Source organism: Podarcis liolepis, assembly GCF_965112155.1.
Source record: "Podarcis liolepis genome assembly, chromosome: 10".
Lineage (NCBI taxonomy): Eukaryota > Metazoa > Chordata > Lepidosauria > Squamata > Lacertidae > Podarcis > Podarcis liolepis.
The window spans coordinates 69,549,486-69,561,681 of NC_139562.1; the positions used below are offsets into that span (position 1 = coordinate 69,549,486).

A 12,196-nucleotide genomic window follows, 5' to 3' on the forward strand; every position below is an offset into this window, starting at 1 on the left:
TTTTGCACTCCCCCATGTAGAGCTGCTACTCAAGAGAAAGCCAGATTGTATTAGATTTTCATAAGAGATTAGATTATGGCAAAAAGGTAGTTTAATTCTCTGCTTTGCTGATTGTACTTTGCTTCTTTTTTAATATAGTGGCTTCCTTTCCAGTTCATTGACCACAGGCATTAACAAATTAAGGGTGTGTTTGTTTTGTTGACTTCTTTTGTTCTTTGTTCTGGGTTATGTTCTACCTATAGACTTGAAATAGAGGATATTTTTAAAACAGTGGATGCTTCAGATTCTTTCTCTTTTGAATCCCTTTCGTGTGTGCGCACATGCAGATTAGCATTAAAAGGTGTGGCTGACCTTGGGAACCTCAGCTTCTCATAGCTGTGACCTTTTTAACACTGTGATTTGAGGGATTAATTCAGACAGATATACTTTGTATTTAGTTTCTACTTTACTGATACCCACATCTTACCTTCTTGCTTCAATATTTGATCCAAATTAATTGGTGGACTGAGGCCCAATCGGCAGTGCTGAAAGCTGATTGGCTGAAAACTAGAATGTGGGGAAGAGTCCCAGGTCTCAACTTCCCAGTTTGTCTTCTGTATGAAGAAGATAGGTCTGAAGAGTCTCTTTGATGCTGCCATAAGGGCAGAGTTGACAAGGACTGTGTTTTATCTCCCTGTTACCTTGGGAATCAGTTTCCTCCTGAGGGCACAAGCAGGGCTGTGCAAAGCTGGTAATAGGCGCAGATCTGATGGGAAATGTGGGCCCCATTTCAATAATCTTTACCAAAAGGTCCCCCTTTGCCTCTACCAGGGGGACTTGGAGTAGGTCTCCTCAAAATCATAGGCCCATGCCAATTGGCCCACCTGCCCTCTCCTTACCTCCATTCTGGCCTAGGCACATGCACAGTGTGATAGGAAAACCACACAGTGGTGAAAGCAAGAGATTTTACTTTCCCTTCCAAGGATGCCATTCGCAGCAATGCTCTTCACTACTACCATCAAGAGGTGTCTTCTCCCCACCTCGTAGACCGTAATTATTAAATATAATAACAATAGCATTTTATTTATATCCCGCCCTCCCCCCTGCCAAAGCCGTGCAGAATATACAATCAAATCAAGGACCAATGAAACAAAACACAAAATAAGCAAAATAAAGTAACTTAGCTGGTATAAAATAAGCAGCGTGTTCCAAGCCACCTTCATCTTTTGTTGAGATTCTGCTGCTTAGAGAGGCCTTATACTCTACTATTGCTTTAAGTAGTACATAGAAATAAATTTATAGAGGAATAAGGTACAATTAGCCATGAATGGTTCAAAATGACATGTTTTCAAGGGGGAACCATGACAGTCATTCTTATTTTGTTGCTCTGACAAAGTTCTGACTTGCTTTGTTCATGGGCATATCCAAACCTATCGCCTTCAAGACTAGCAGTTGACTTTGGCAGATTTCTATATCCCGAATTAGTGATTCTTTGGGGGAACTTGGTAGATTAAAATGTATCATCTGTTCATATGTGAAATGTTGCATGCGGGTTTCTGTTCTTGTACAGCATAGAAATTTGGGAGACAAGATACGGAGGAACTGTAATGCAAACAATTATTTTATGTATATGTTTAACTCTAGAGCAAAGAAAGCAAAGAATTCAATAGACAAGTCAACAGAGACTGACAATGGGTATGTCTCGCTTGATGGAAAAAAGACCGGTAAAAACAATGAAGATGTTTTACAATCCCAGGAGCCGCAGTGTGAAGTTATCAGATCAGAAGAGACATGCTGGAGCACAGGAGCTGTCAGAAATTCATTCAGTAATACAAATCATCACAAAGTGAGTGTCTCATGTCTTCTAGAATATTTTTATAGTTCAGCATCAATATTTTCATATTATGAGAATGCAAGAATTCCCATGCTGGGCTAAGACAAAAAGGCCATTTCACCCAATGCTTTTTCCCTCCCTACCTCTCTCGCATGCATTTTAGATGATCAGATCTCATATGAGTAGGCTGAAATATAAACAAGTCTTTTGCTCGCAAACACAACCCCTTTATATTTATAGGAGTCAGCAAAAAACAACGAAATCTTCCATTACCTGTAGCGTCACAATTATTGGTTAACAGCTTTGGAATTAGCCAGGATACTAAATCATAGGCTGAAGTTAGTCTAATATCCTGGCTTGCTGCAAACCTTTTAACTATTAGGTCCACTTAGGGACATTAAGGAAAATATTGTGGGAAATATAAGGGGGATCTTCTTAGCCAAGGATTTTTTTTTACACCCAATTTCTTTGATTTTTTACTTTTCCGGTCTAGGGTGCTGACTTTACACAGAACCTTTTGTGCAAAGTAAAAGTCACCCCACTGCAACATTAGAGTTGTGGTTTGTGAAAACACAGCCTTTTAATCTTAGACCAGACAGGTTTTACCTCCAGTCTTAGACCTGTGATGTTTAGAGAAAAAATATCCCTCTCTGCTTTTTACAGAGGATCTCTAAAGAACTGGTTAGGAATTTTATCTCCTGATTGGAAGATAAAGTGCTCCTTCTGCTCTTTAGAGATTGCAACCCAGGCAGAGTACTTTACTTGCCAATCAGATTGGGAGAAAAAGAGAATGGGCAGTTCACACAGCATCCTTGGCCAGATGTCCCTGCTAGCCCATAGCGAACTCCTTGCTGTACAAGCTTGTCTCTCCAAGAAGTCTTCTTAAGTCCCTTCAAGGGACTTGATTGACCTCTCTTCAGACAGTGCCTTGTGAAACTGTGGAACATGCCACACAAGATGTAGGAATTTAGAAATGTCTAGCACCCACAAGCTCATAACAATACAGAAGATACTTGTTAGGTTGGCTAACCATGTACTCTGAATTTTTTCCTGCAATTCTTCAGTAAGCAGTGTGCAGATGACCTTGTTGCATAGTAACAGTACTATGGTGATGGTGGAGGAAATATTATGTCTGATTTTACGATTATATATATATATATTTTTATATGATATTTTATTATGATTTTTTAAAGAAATGCACAAAAACATACAACAAATATAACAGAAAACAAACAAAAAAAGGTAAAAAATACATATAAAAGAGAAGAAAAAAAGAGAACAAAACAACTAATTGAAAATTCTAAATTTCTTAACCCTATTTCTTGACTTCCCCACACCACCCTTCCTTGTATCCCTGTTTACCATCCAATTCAGCAAATCCCTATCCTCTTTCGAATCTCGATCCCTATTAAAATATTTAAATAAGTCTTGTTTCCAAACTTTCCTCCCAATTAAGTTCCTTATTGCATAGTCATAACTTATTCACTAATGCCATATTATTTTATATCTCACATCATTTTAACATTCATGGATTTTACAATGTTTCTGCAGATAGTCTTTAAATTTCTTCCAGTCCTTTTCCACCACGTCTTCTCCCTGATCACGGATTCTGCCAGTCATTTCTGCCATCTCCATAAAGTCAATTACTTGCATCTGCCATTCTTCCACAGTGGGTAGATCTTGCATCTTCCAATGCTTTGCGATAAGTATTCTTGCTGCTGCTGTTGCATACATAAAAAAAGTTCTATCCTCTTTTAACACCAATTGGCCGACTATGCCCAGGAGAAAGGCCTCTGGTTTCTTCAAAAAAGTATATTTAAATGCCTTCTTCATTTCATTATATATCATTTTACGATTTTACGATTATAAAGATGTATAGAGAATAATTGTAATACATGCAAAGTGGAATTATGTTACATTTGAAGTAAAAAAATAGTTTTTACTAACAGCCAATTCTTAATTGATCTAGGATAATCACAGAACAGTGGCAAATGTATCTGATGAAGTTTCAAGCGAAGAGGGACCAGAAGTAGGATATCCCTTGCGCCGTAATGCAGAACGTGCTTCCAGTGACTGCGCATTTCGGAATAGGAAATCCCATCATTATAAGAAACATTACCCTGTGGAGGTATGCTCTCGCAATGATCTCAAACAAACTTTCATGAAAGCAGTAAGATATATAATTGGAAAAATTATTTCCCATCTATAACAGCTTCCCTGTTTAGTGAGTTGATATTCTTAAGGGGGGGGGGGCTCAGCCAAGTGGGTGACTGTCACGGATAGGCCTATTCAGGTTGCAAAATTGACTTTCTAGAGATAGTCTCTTGGTGTCAGCTCTTTCTTTTTGTTGGGTGGTTGTAGTACAAGAATGTGTACGGCTGTTCTACACTGGTGTAGAAGCCATAGCATGAGTTGTGTTAACCCCAACAACAACGACAACCACCAAGGGGGAACAAGGACAGAGCTAAGTGGCAATATTAGAGGATGGAATAAGATGTCCCATTGGGCTAACAAACCCAGTGCTTTGTTATGTTTGTTAGAGTTTGTAATAGAGCTATAAAGCTAGAAAATTATCAGAAGACATACTATTTTAGAAATATAAACATCACTAATTCTAAATACCAAATGTCTGTTTTTGCACGGCAAAAAAGGCTTTATTTTTACAAAAGGGCCTCTAGGTATGTTTTTGATTTTTAATTCAAGTTGGCTATCAACTGAATGTTTAAAACAGACTAATGTTTGGCATTAAATGAGTATGAATACATTTCTAGGGTTATAATGGCCTGGGGTCCCAGTGGAGTAAGAAGCAGACACAGGCTTTGATTGAAAACTATTCCTTTATTGGCACAACTGTACCAAGGGAGAGTCTCCTGAAAAATCAAAGGGAGACTGCAACATGGCACAAATAAGCAGTGTTCTTAAACATTTTTGTGCTACACATGTGATTACTATTAACCTATCATAGGCTTACAGTAAGACATCCTATAGCAGTTACAACCTACTTCATCCAATCTAAGCCAATCAGAAATCTTTTAACTCCTCTGAATAGACCTCCCCAACTCTCTGATTTTAATAATACATGATTAAATATAATTATTCTTAAATGTCCTTCTTTATTAACTTCTGATTATCTTATTCACTTGCTGTCCATTGTTTTATTCTGCAAACTGTGATTAAGTGAAATTGCTCTACCTAGCTGATTTCTTGCATTCCTTTAGCATACCAGAGTACTGGTTGTTATGGTTGTTATCCTTGCATTATTCCAGCGTACCAGACTACTGGTTCCAGTAAATATTGTCTACAGACATTTTTTTCTTCTGTTGGAAAGGGTTTAGCTAAAGTTCCCACTCCCATGCCAAGCTACAAAATAGATCCAAACAGGAATCTGGAATAAGAAGCAAATGCAGTTTTAGGAAAAAATGAGTTTATTATGGAAACAAGAAAAAAACCATGTTCTCCTTCAAATATGCAATGTCTGTCTTTCAGGATATCCCTAAATCAGGCACTAGTTGCAGTTCGCGATGCTCAAGTTCCAGACAAGATTCTGAGAGTACAAGACCAGAGTCTGAGACAGAAGATGTGTTGTGGGAGGACCTTTTGCATTGTGCAGAGTGCCGCTCCTCTTGCACCAGTGAGACAGATGTGGAAAACTCCCAAGTTAACACATGTATAAAGAAAGAGTACAGAGATGACCCATTTCACCAGGTAAGTGGGAAAAGACCACATTGCTTATCCTACCAAATCTATTGTGAGTTAGAACCAGTGTGGTGTAGTGGTTAAGAGTGGTAGACTCGTAATCTGGGGAACCGGGTTCGCGTCTCCGCTCCTCCACATGCAGCTGCTGGGTGACCTTGGGCCAGTCACACTTCTCTGAAGTCTCTCAGCCCCACTCACCTCACAGAGTATTTGTTGTGGGGGAGGAAGGGAAAGGAGATTGTTAGCCGCTTTGAGACTCCTTCGGGCAGTGATAAAGCGGGATATCAAATCCAAACTCTAATTGTGGCAGAAAAAGAGGTAAACTGAACAAAATATAGTTATTTGCAAACAGGCATTTTTTGTAATGAAATACTTTTTTGTAATGGTAAATTAGTGCTTACTATGCACTGTCCAGAATAACACCTTCTTCTTTTTTTCCTTTCCCCCTTTTTTCTTTTTACACAGAGTCACTTGCCCTGGTTTCATAGTTCTAACCCTGGGCTCGAAAAAGTAAGCGCAATTGTTTGGGAAGGTAATGACTGCAAAAAGGCTGATATGTCGGTGCTTGAGATCAGTGGCATGATAATGAACAGAGTGAGTATGTATTTGAAATATTTTACTTGGCTTTACCCAAGTTAAAGATACTTATGTTTCCCTGAAGGGGTGCACAGTGATGTCTGTACCATGTTGCAGTTCTGTAGGTTTCAATTTGCTTCGTATTCAGTCATAAAAGTGGACATGATCTTTTCTTTTTAGCAAAAAGTGTGGCAGACCTGTCTAGAGTTTGCCTCACTTCCTTTACCCTGTGTTCAGATTACACAGAGCAGCTGACCGCTAGTAGCCCATATAATAAATAAATAAAAGATCCACAATTTATTGGCAGAATAAAAATTGAGTTGTTGTTGTTGTTGTTGTTTAGTCGTTTAGTCGTGTCCGACTCTTCGTGACCCCATGGACCAGAGCGCGCCAGGCACCTCTGTCCTCCACTACCTCCCGCAGTTTGGTCAAACTCATGCTGGTAACCTCGAAAACACTATCCAACCATCTCGTCCTCTGTCGCCCCCTTCTCCTTGTGCCCTCCATCTTTCCCAGCATCAGTGTCTTCTCCAGGGAGTCTTCTCTTCTCATGAGGTGGCCAAAGTACTGGAGCCTCAGCTTCAGGATCTGTCCTTCCAGTGAGCACTCAGGGCTGATTTCCTTAAGAATGGATGCGTTTGATCTTCTTGCAGTCCATGGGACTCTCAAGAGTCTTCTCCAGCACCATAATTCAAAAGCAACAATTATTCGGCGATCAGCCTTCTTTATGGTCCAGCTCTCACTTCACCCTGTAAAACTGGAACACCACTACACATGAGCATGAAAGGCTGGCTAACCTGAACAACTTTTTTTTTTCAAGGTTTCAGAAATATTAGGTTGGATTCAAAAGACTAATTGTGCAAGCAGGAGCATTTCCTTGATTTTTGCTAATTATCCCCTTCCCTCCTCCATATCATATACTATTCCCATGGGTTTCCCTTTTGGGGAACATCAGGGATCTACAGTGAGTAGGAGGCAAGACAACAGAAATAAAGTGGTCTTCCTTGGGGGGCTGTGGACTTTCCCTCCTTGGAGGTTTCTAAGCAGAGGTTTGATGGCCATCTGCCGTGGAGACTTTAGTTTAGATTCGTGCATTGCAGGAATTTGGACTAGATGACTCTTGAGGTTCTTTCCAATTCTACAATTCTGTCATTCTATTCTATGAAAACTGAATTTCATGAGTGGAATTTTGCTTGAGATTCTTAGAATGCAACTTGTTATCATTTTTGACCCTTTGGCCCTTCATCACCTATATGTATAGGTCCTAGGAATTGTCCTTTTTATATTGACCTTTTAACTCTGTCTTAACAAACTTGAAAATCGTTCTGGTATATTACATATTTTAAGCGTATTTTGCAAACAATCACTAAACAGTATTTCTTAACATGCTACTTTATATTATACTGCTGGGGTTTTGTTGTTTATAGTATTTAGATGGCGCGGTATAAATAAGAAGTTGTTGTTGTTGTGTTGAGTTTTAAATATATATATTTCTCTCATCTTTAGGTAAACAGCTATGTACCAGGAATAGGATATCAGATTTTTGGAAATGTTGTCTCTCTAATCCTGGGTTTAACACCGTTTGTATTTCGAATTTCCCAAGCTAAGGATCTGGAGCATTTAACTACACATTCTGCTGCTGAACTTTATACGATTGCATTTGGGTCAAATGGAGACATCATGGTTCTTTCCATGGTTATAGTATGCTTCATAGTTCGTGTTTCCCTTGTATGGATATTCTTCTTTTTATTATGTGTGGCTGAGAGAACCTACAAACAGGTAGGCATTTGCAGCAAACTCCTCATTCACATGAAGAAAGAAACTGCAATGTATTTGTAATGGTTCTAGGGGTTGCTCGTGCGTAAACCGGTGCAAACACCTGGCTGGGTTGCCTAAGTGAACCTTTTCTGTCCGGACAGCCACTCACCCGTGGCTGTCTCAATCGCTGGCAGAATCCGTCACTGGGTGTTTCTTAAACTTCTTCCAGCAAAGAAGCTCTTTGACGCCTAGTCTCCTACTCTCTCTGTGCGAAAGCCTTCTGCGCAAGGAGGGCATAGGCAGCGAAGGACCCCTACTCTCCCTGCTGGTCCCCGGCAAGGAGTCATGGGACCGCCTCGCCGCTTCCCCCATCTGCCCCCCTTCTCCACTGGTGCTACGCTGATTCTCTTCCCCAGAAGATGGGCTGCTTCTCCCAATCCCGGGACGCTCTCTGGAATCCCTCTGGATTTTGCTCTCTCCCTCCGGCACTGATGGCAGTTCCCTGACAGTATTATTATGTTTTGCTTTTTGGCATATATGTTTTTGATATAGAACACAGTTTTAGATATTTATTATCTTACTATTTTAAGATTTCCAACCTCTTCTTCAAAAAAATTATAGAATTAAAAATAAAAAAGGAAAATAAAATAGAATTAAAAGGAAAATAAAAATTATTATTTTCCTATTATTTATGATTTATACCTGAGAATTAATATATAAAGTATGGAAATAGAAATTTCCAACTTTAATTTGACCACAATATTAAAGTATGGACAGTATGTAAAGTATCTAAAGTTACAACGTCTTTACAATGGTTTAAAAATCTGTATTGGTATTCCAAATGCATTTCAGTTCTTAATTCACTAAACGTAACTTATCGCTTACAGAGGCTGCTTTTTGCCAAACTCTTTGGCCACCTAACATCTGCAAGAAGGGCACGGAAGTCTGAGGTTCCTCACTTTCGACTAAAGAAGGTGCAGAATATTAAAATGTGGCTTTCCCTCCGCTCCTATCTAAAGGTTTGTTGGCCCTTATTTTTTGTTTGCCGTATATGCTTTTAAACCAGATGTGTGTTATACTGACAGTACTTAATACTGAGCATTGCCCTCTTCTGAATTTTTGCATTTCTCCTGAGCTTTGTAGTACAGGTAAGTAAGTATTTCTCATTGTGAAAATCAAGAGGTGAGCAATTGAGATCTTCTGCCAGTCTTAGTTTTAGCAGGTCACATTTTTATAAGGCCATGCTTTCTTGATTCTGGTTGGGCAGAGTGGTTTTAAAACAACACAGTTTGGCATAATAATTTCATTTTTGTAGTCTAAAATATTGTGGAAAGAAGCCTCATTTATAAAGAAGAAACCTTAGGACAATGCCTTTTAGTTGTTTTATAAATTGGCTGACTCTTTGCCTTAGTCAAGGAAGAAATAAAAAGGAAGGTTGTTTTCTTGATGGACTTTAAGAAGCACAGGACTAAAAATGTAACTATTAATAACACTTCTGACAGATGTTTCTGGGAAACTGTGCTATTTTAGTCCTCATATGTCACCATTACATTTCCAGCAGTGTAGAGAATGTTTCTGCGTTAGTGTCACAGGCATCTGTTAAATGCTGCTATGGTGCCGTATCTGATCCCGAATGTTACAAGACCCTTCCCCATACTGTGTTGAATTTTCTCTCTCCCCTCCCCACACTCTGTGTTGTTTTTGATTGTTTCCCCCCCTTCGGGTTCAGTTTGGTTGCTCTCTGGAGCATTGGAGCACATACTTTACGTTTCAAGAATAGCATCTCCCTCTTCCATGTGTGGGGGAAATACCGTATTTTTCGCTCTATAAGACACACCAGACCACAAGACGCACCTAGTTTTTGGAGGAGGAACACAAGAAAAAAAATATTCTGAATCTCAGAAGCCAGAACAGCAAGAGAGATTGCTTCGCAGTGAAAGCAGCAATCCCTCATGCTGTTCTGGCTTCTGGGATAGCTGCGCAGCCTGCATTCGCTCCATAAGACGCACACACATTCCCCCTTACTTTTTAGGAGGGGAAAAAGTGAGTTTTATAGAGCAAAATATACGGTACTCTTTGCAGTGGCAAATGCTGGTACTATTACATTGCTAGCCATTGGCAGAGCTTCCACTGTGGGAGGAGATCTTTCATCCGAGAGTCAATTATACTGGAAGTGTGTTATGAATATACTATTTAAATAATGTTTTCCCTCCACTCAATGTTTCCATATATGTATGTAGATGGTACATTTTTGTACCTCTGTAGATTTTTCTACAGAACTTTAAGGGCTTCTCAAAGTTTCCCGCACAATTTCAAAGAGAGACAGGTTTGGTGGAACTTGGTTTCCCTTTTTTCCCATATCAATGACAGGCAACACTACTTCTCCTGCTATTCAAGGGTCACTGGAGGGGATATATCGCAGCTCCACAATAGATGTAGTGTCATCTTATCCATCTCAGTATGATCATCTGCGGCTGGCTTGTTCTTCCATGATAATGAATGTTTTTGCTATCTCAAAACAATGAAAAAATACCCAAAAAAGTTTACTACACAAAATCTTTGTTAATCGTAGAAGTGTTGATCACTTTGAACCACGTAAATAAGTTGAGATATGATTGAGTCTTTTGACCACATGAGCAGTGATCTGGGTCCTCCCTTTGTGCAAGCTGGCAGACAAATAAGGAGGAAAATATTCTGTTAACAATAGTTTTTCCTTTTGTGTGAGCTAGGAAACTGATTAACAAGTTCAGAACAAGTAATATATTAAATCACGAAGTAGGCTTTATGTCTTTATTTGTTCAAAAGCTGTTAACCATGGATTACCAATTTAGATGAAACAGGAAACTTTAGTTAATGAAAGGTTTCTAGGTTTGAGTAAAGGGGTTTCATGAAAGGGTTTCATACATTGATTTATTAAGCTGATATATAATCATACAAACTTTCCCATTGCCTCATCTGGCATCAAAGCAGTGGTATTATATAATAATCATAGCAGGACACCTTAATGTTGTTCAACTACCCCTTGTCCCTTGTGTGGCTAAACACATTGTTAATGCCTCCAGTTTTGTTCTTGTTGAGTGTGTTAAAGAAAAAAGACCATTTTGTAGTTAATTTAGCTGTCTTACAATCCAGCAGAGGGAGCTAAAAGGCCTAAAAGTAGGGGGTTACTCACCTGGAAGAACTTAGCAGTGAAACCTAAAGCTGAGGAGTCCTACCATTCCAGGTTAGCATAGCAGTTCATTGTCCCTCCTCTAATTCGAGAACTCTTGTTTGGCATTTTCAAGTCTAGGTCTTACTGTCTTTCTAAGCAACTGATATTTCATATGTCTACACCCCATGCACAAGGGAGGGAATCCTACAGTAAGCTAATTTCTCTTATGTCCTGCTGTCCCCAGTCTTAGAAACAGTGTTTTTTCTGTGTCCTGCTTGTATGCTGCTTAACTTTCAGAGAGAATTGTATGCATTGCATTACTGTAGGTGACTTGTAAGCTTGATAGCAGAGATCTTTTTATGTTCCCTCCCCCCACGCATTACTTGTAGGAGGTGGATTGCAGCACATGGTAATTGGAGAATGGCTTTTCAAGAGATTGTGGTGATGCAACTGAAATTCAGACTCTTGTGATCAAGACAATATCATTTCATGGCACAAATCTGTCTTATTAGAACAATTTTTTCCCCGGCCACTATTTCTCCCTTGTCATTATTAATAAGCATGCTTAACACCATACTCCTTTAAACCATAGGAAGAAAGTATTTGATATTTTGCATTTAAAACTTGTCATTTAATTGCATGATCAGTCTATAGACATGTCACCCCATTTACCAGGTTTCTATGGTTAATCCCTCCAGAGAATTACTCACTAAGTTTCCCTTTTATTTTCAGCGTCGAGGTCCTCAGCGGTCAGTCGATGTAATAGTCTCATCTGCTTTTTTGTTGACTATTTCGGCTGTATTTATCTGCTGTGCACAGGTAAGGAAAACCTGACAAGAACCGATTTACTTACGGGTAATTTAAAAACCTTGTGGTAAAATAACTTATCTAACCAGAAAATATGCGTACGCACTCTGCCTGTGTGGGTGGGTCTAAAGATTTGCAGGACGCCTGAACGTTGATCAACTATTTGCCTCCTATCTGTACTTAAAACAACAACAACTGATCTGTTCCAGTCTTTCCGTGATTGGATTATGAGCCCAGTCAAAGCTCTGTGTTCCACATTTGCACTTAGGGGGTACTAAAAACTGCTGTATTCCCCCCTTTTTGGCAGAAGCAGATTAAATCTTCAGGCACAGGAGCTCTCCAAAGTGGATTAAGTCTGCTAATTTGCACACAAATAGGTCCAGGGGTTTTGGTGA

General features: G+C 39.3%; 1 protein-coding gene across 10 annotated transcripts in view; it reads left to right on the plus strand.

Moving 5' to 3' along the window:
* PHTF2 (putative homeodomain transcription factor 2) overlaps positions 1–12,196 on the plus strand; it is a 70,111-nt gene that overhangs the window by 49,014 nt on the left and 8,901 nt on the right. For all 10 annotated transcript variants that reach the window (XM_083464053.1, XM_083464056.1, XM_083464049.1 and 7 more), the window contains 7 exons: positions 1,624–1,825; positions 3,783–3,941; positions 5,300–5,518; positions 5,975–6,103; positions 7,592–7,864; positions 8,731–8,862; positions 11,727–11,813. In XM_083464053.1, the coding sequence (XP_083320179.1) occupies positions 1,624–1,825; positions 3,783–3,941; positions 5,300–5,518; positions 5,975–6,103; positions 7,592–7,864; positions 8,731–8,862; positions 11,727–11,813 (1,201 nt within the window). The remainder of the gene's footprint in view (positions 1–1,623; positions 1,826–3,782; positions 3,942–5,299; positions 5,519–5,974; positions 6,104–7,591; positions 7,865–8,730; positions 8,863–11,726; positions 11,814–12,196) is intronic.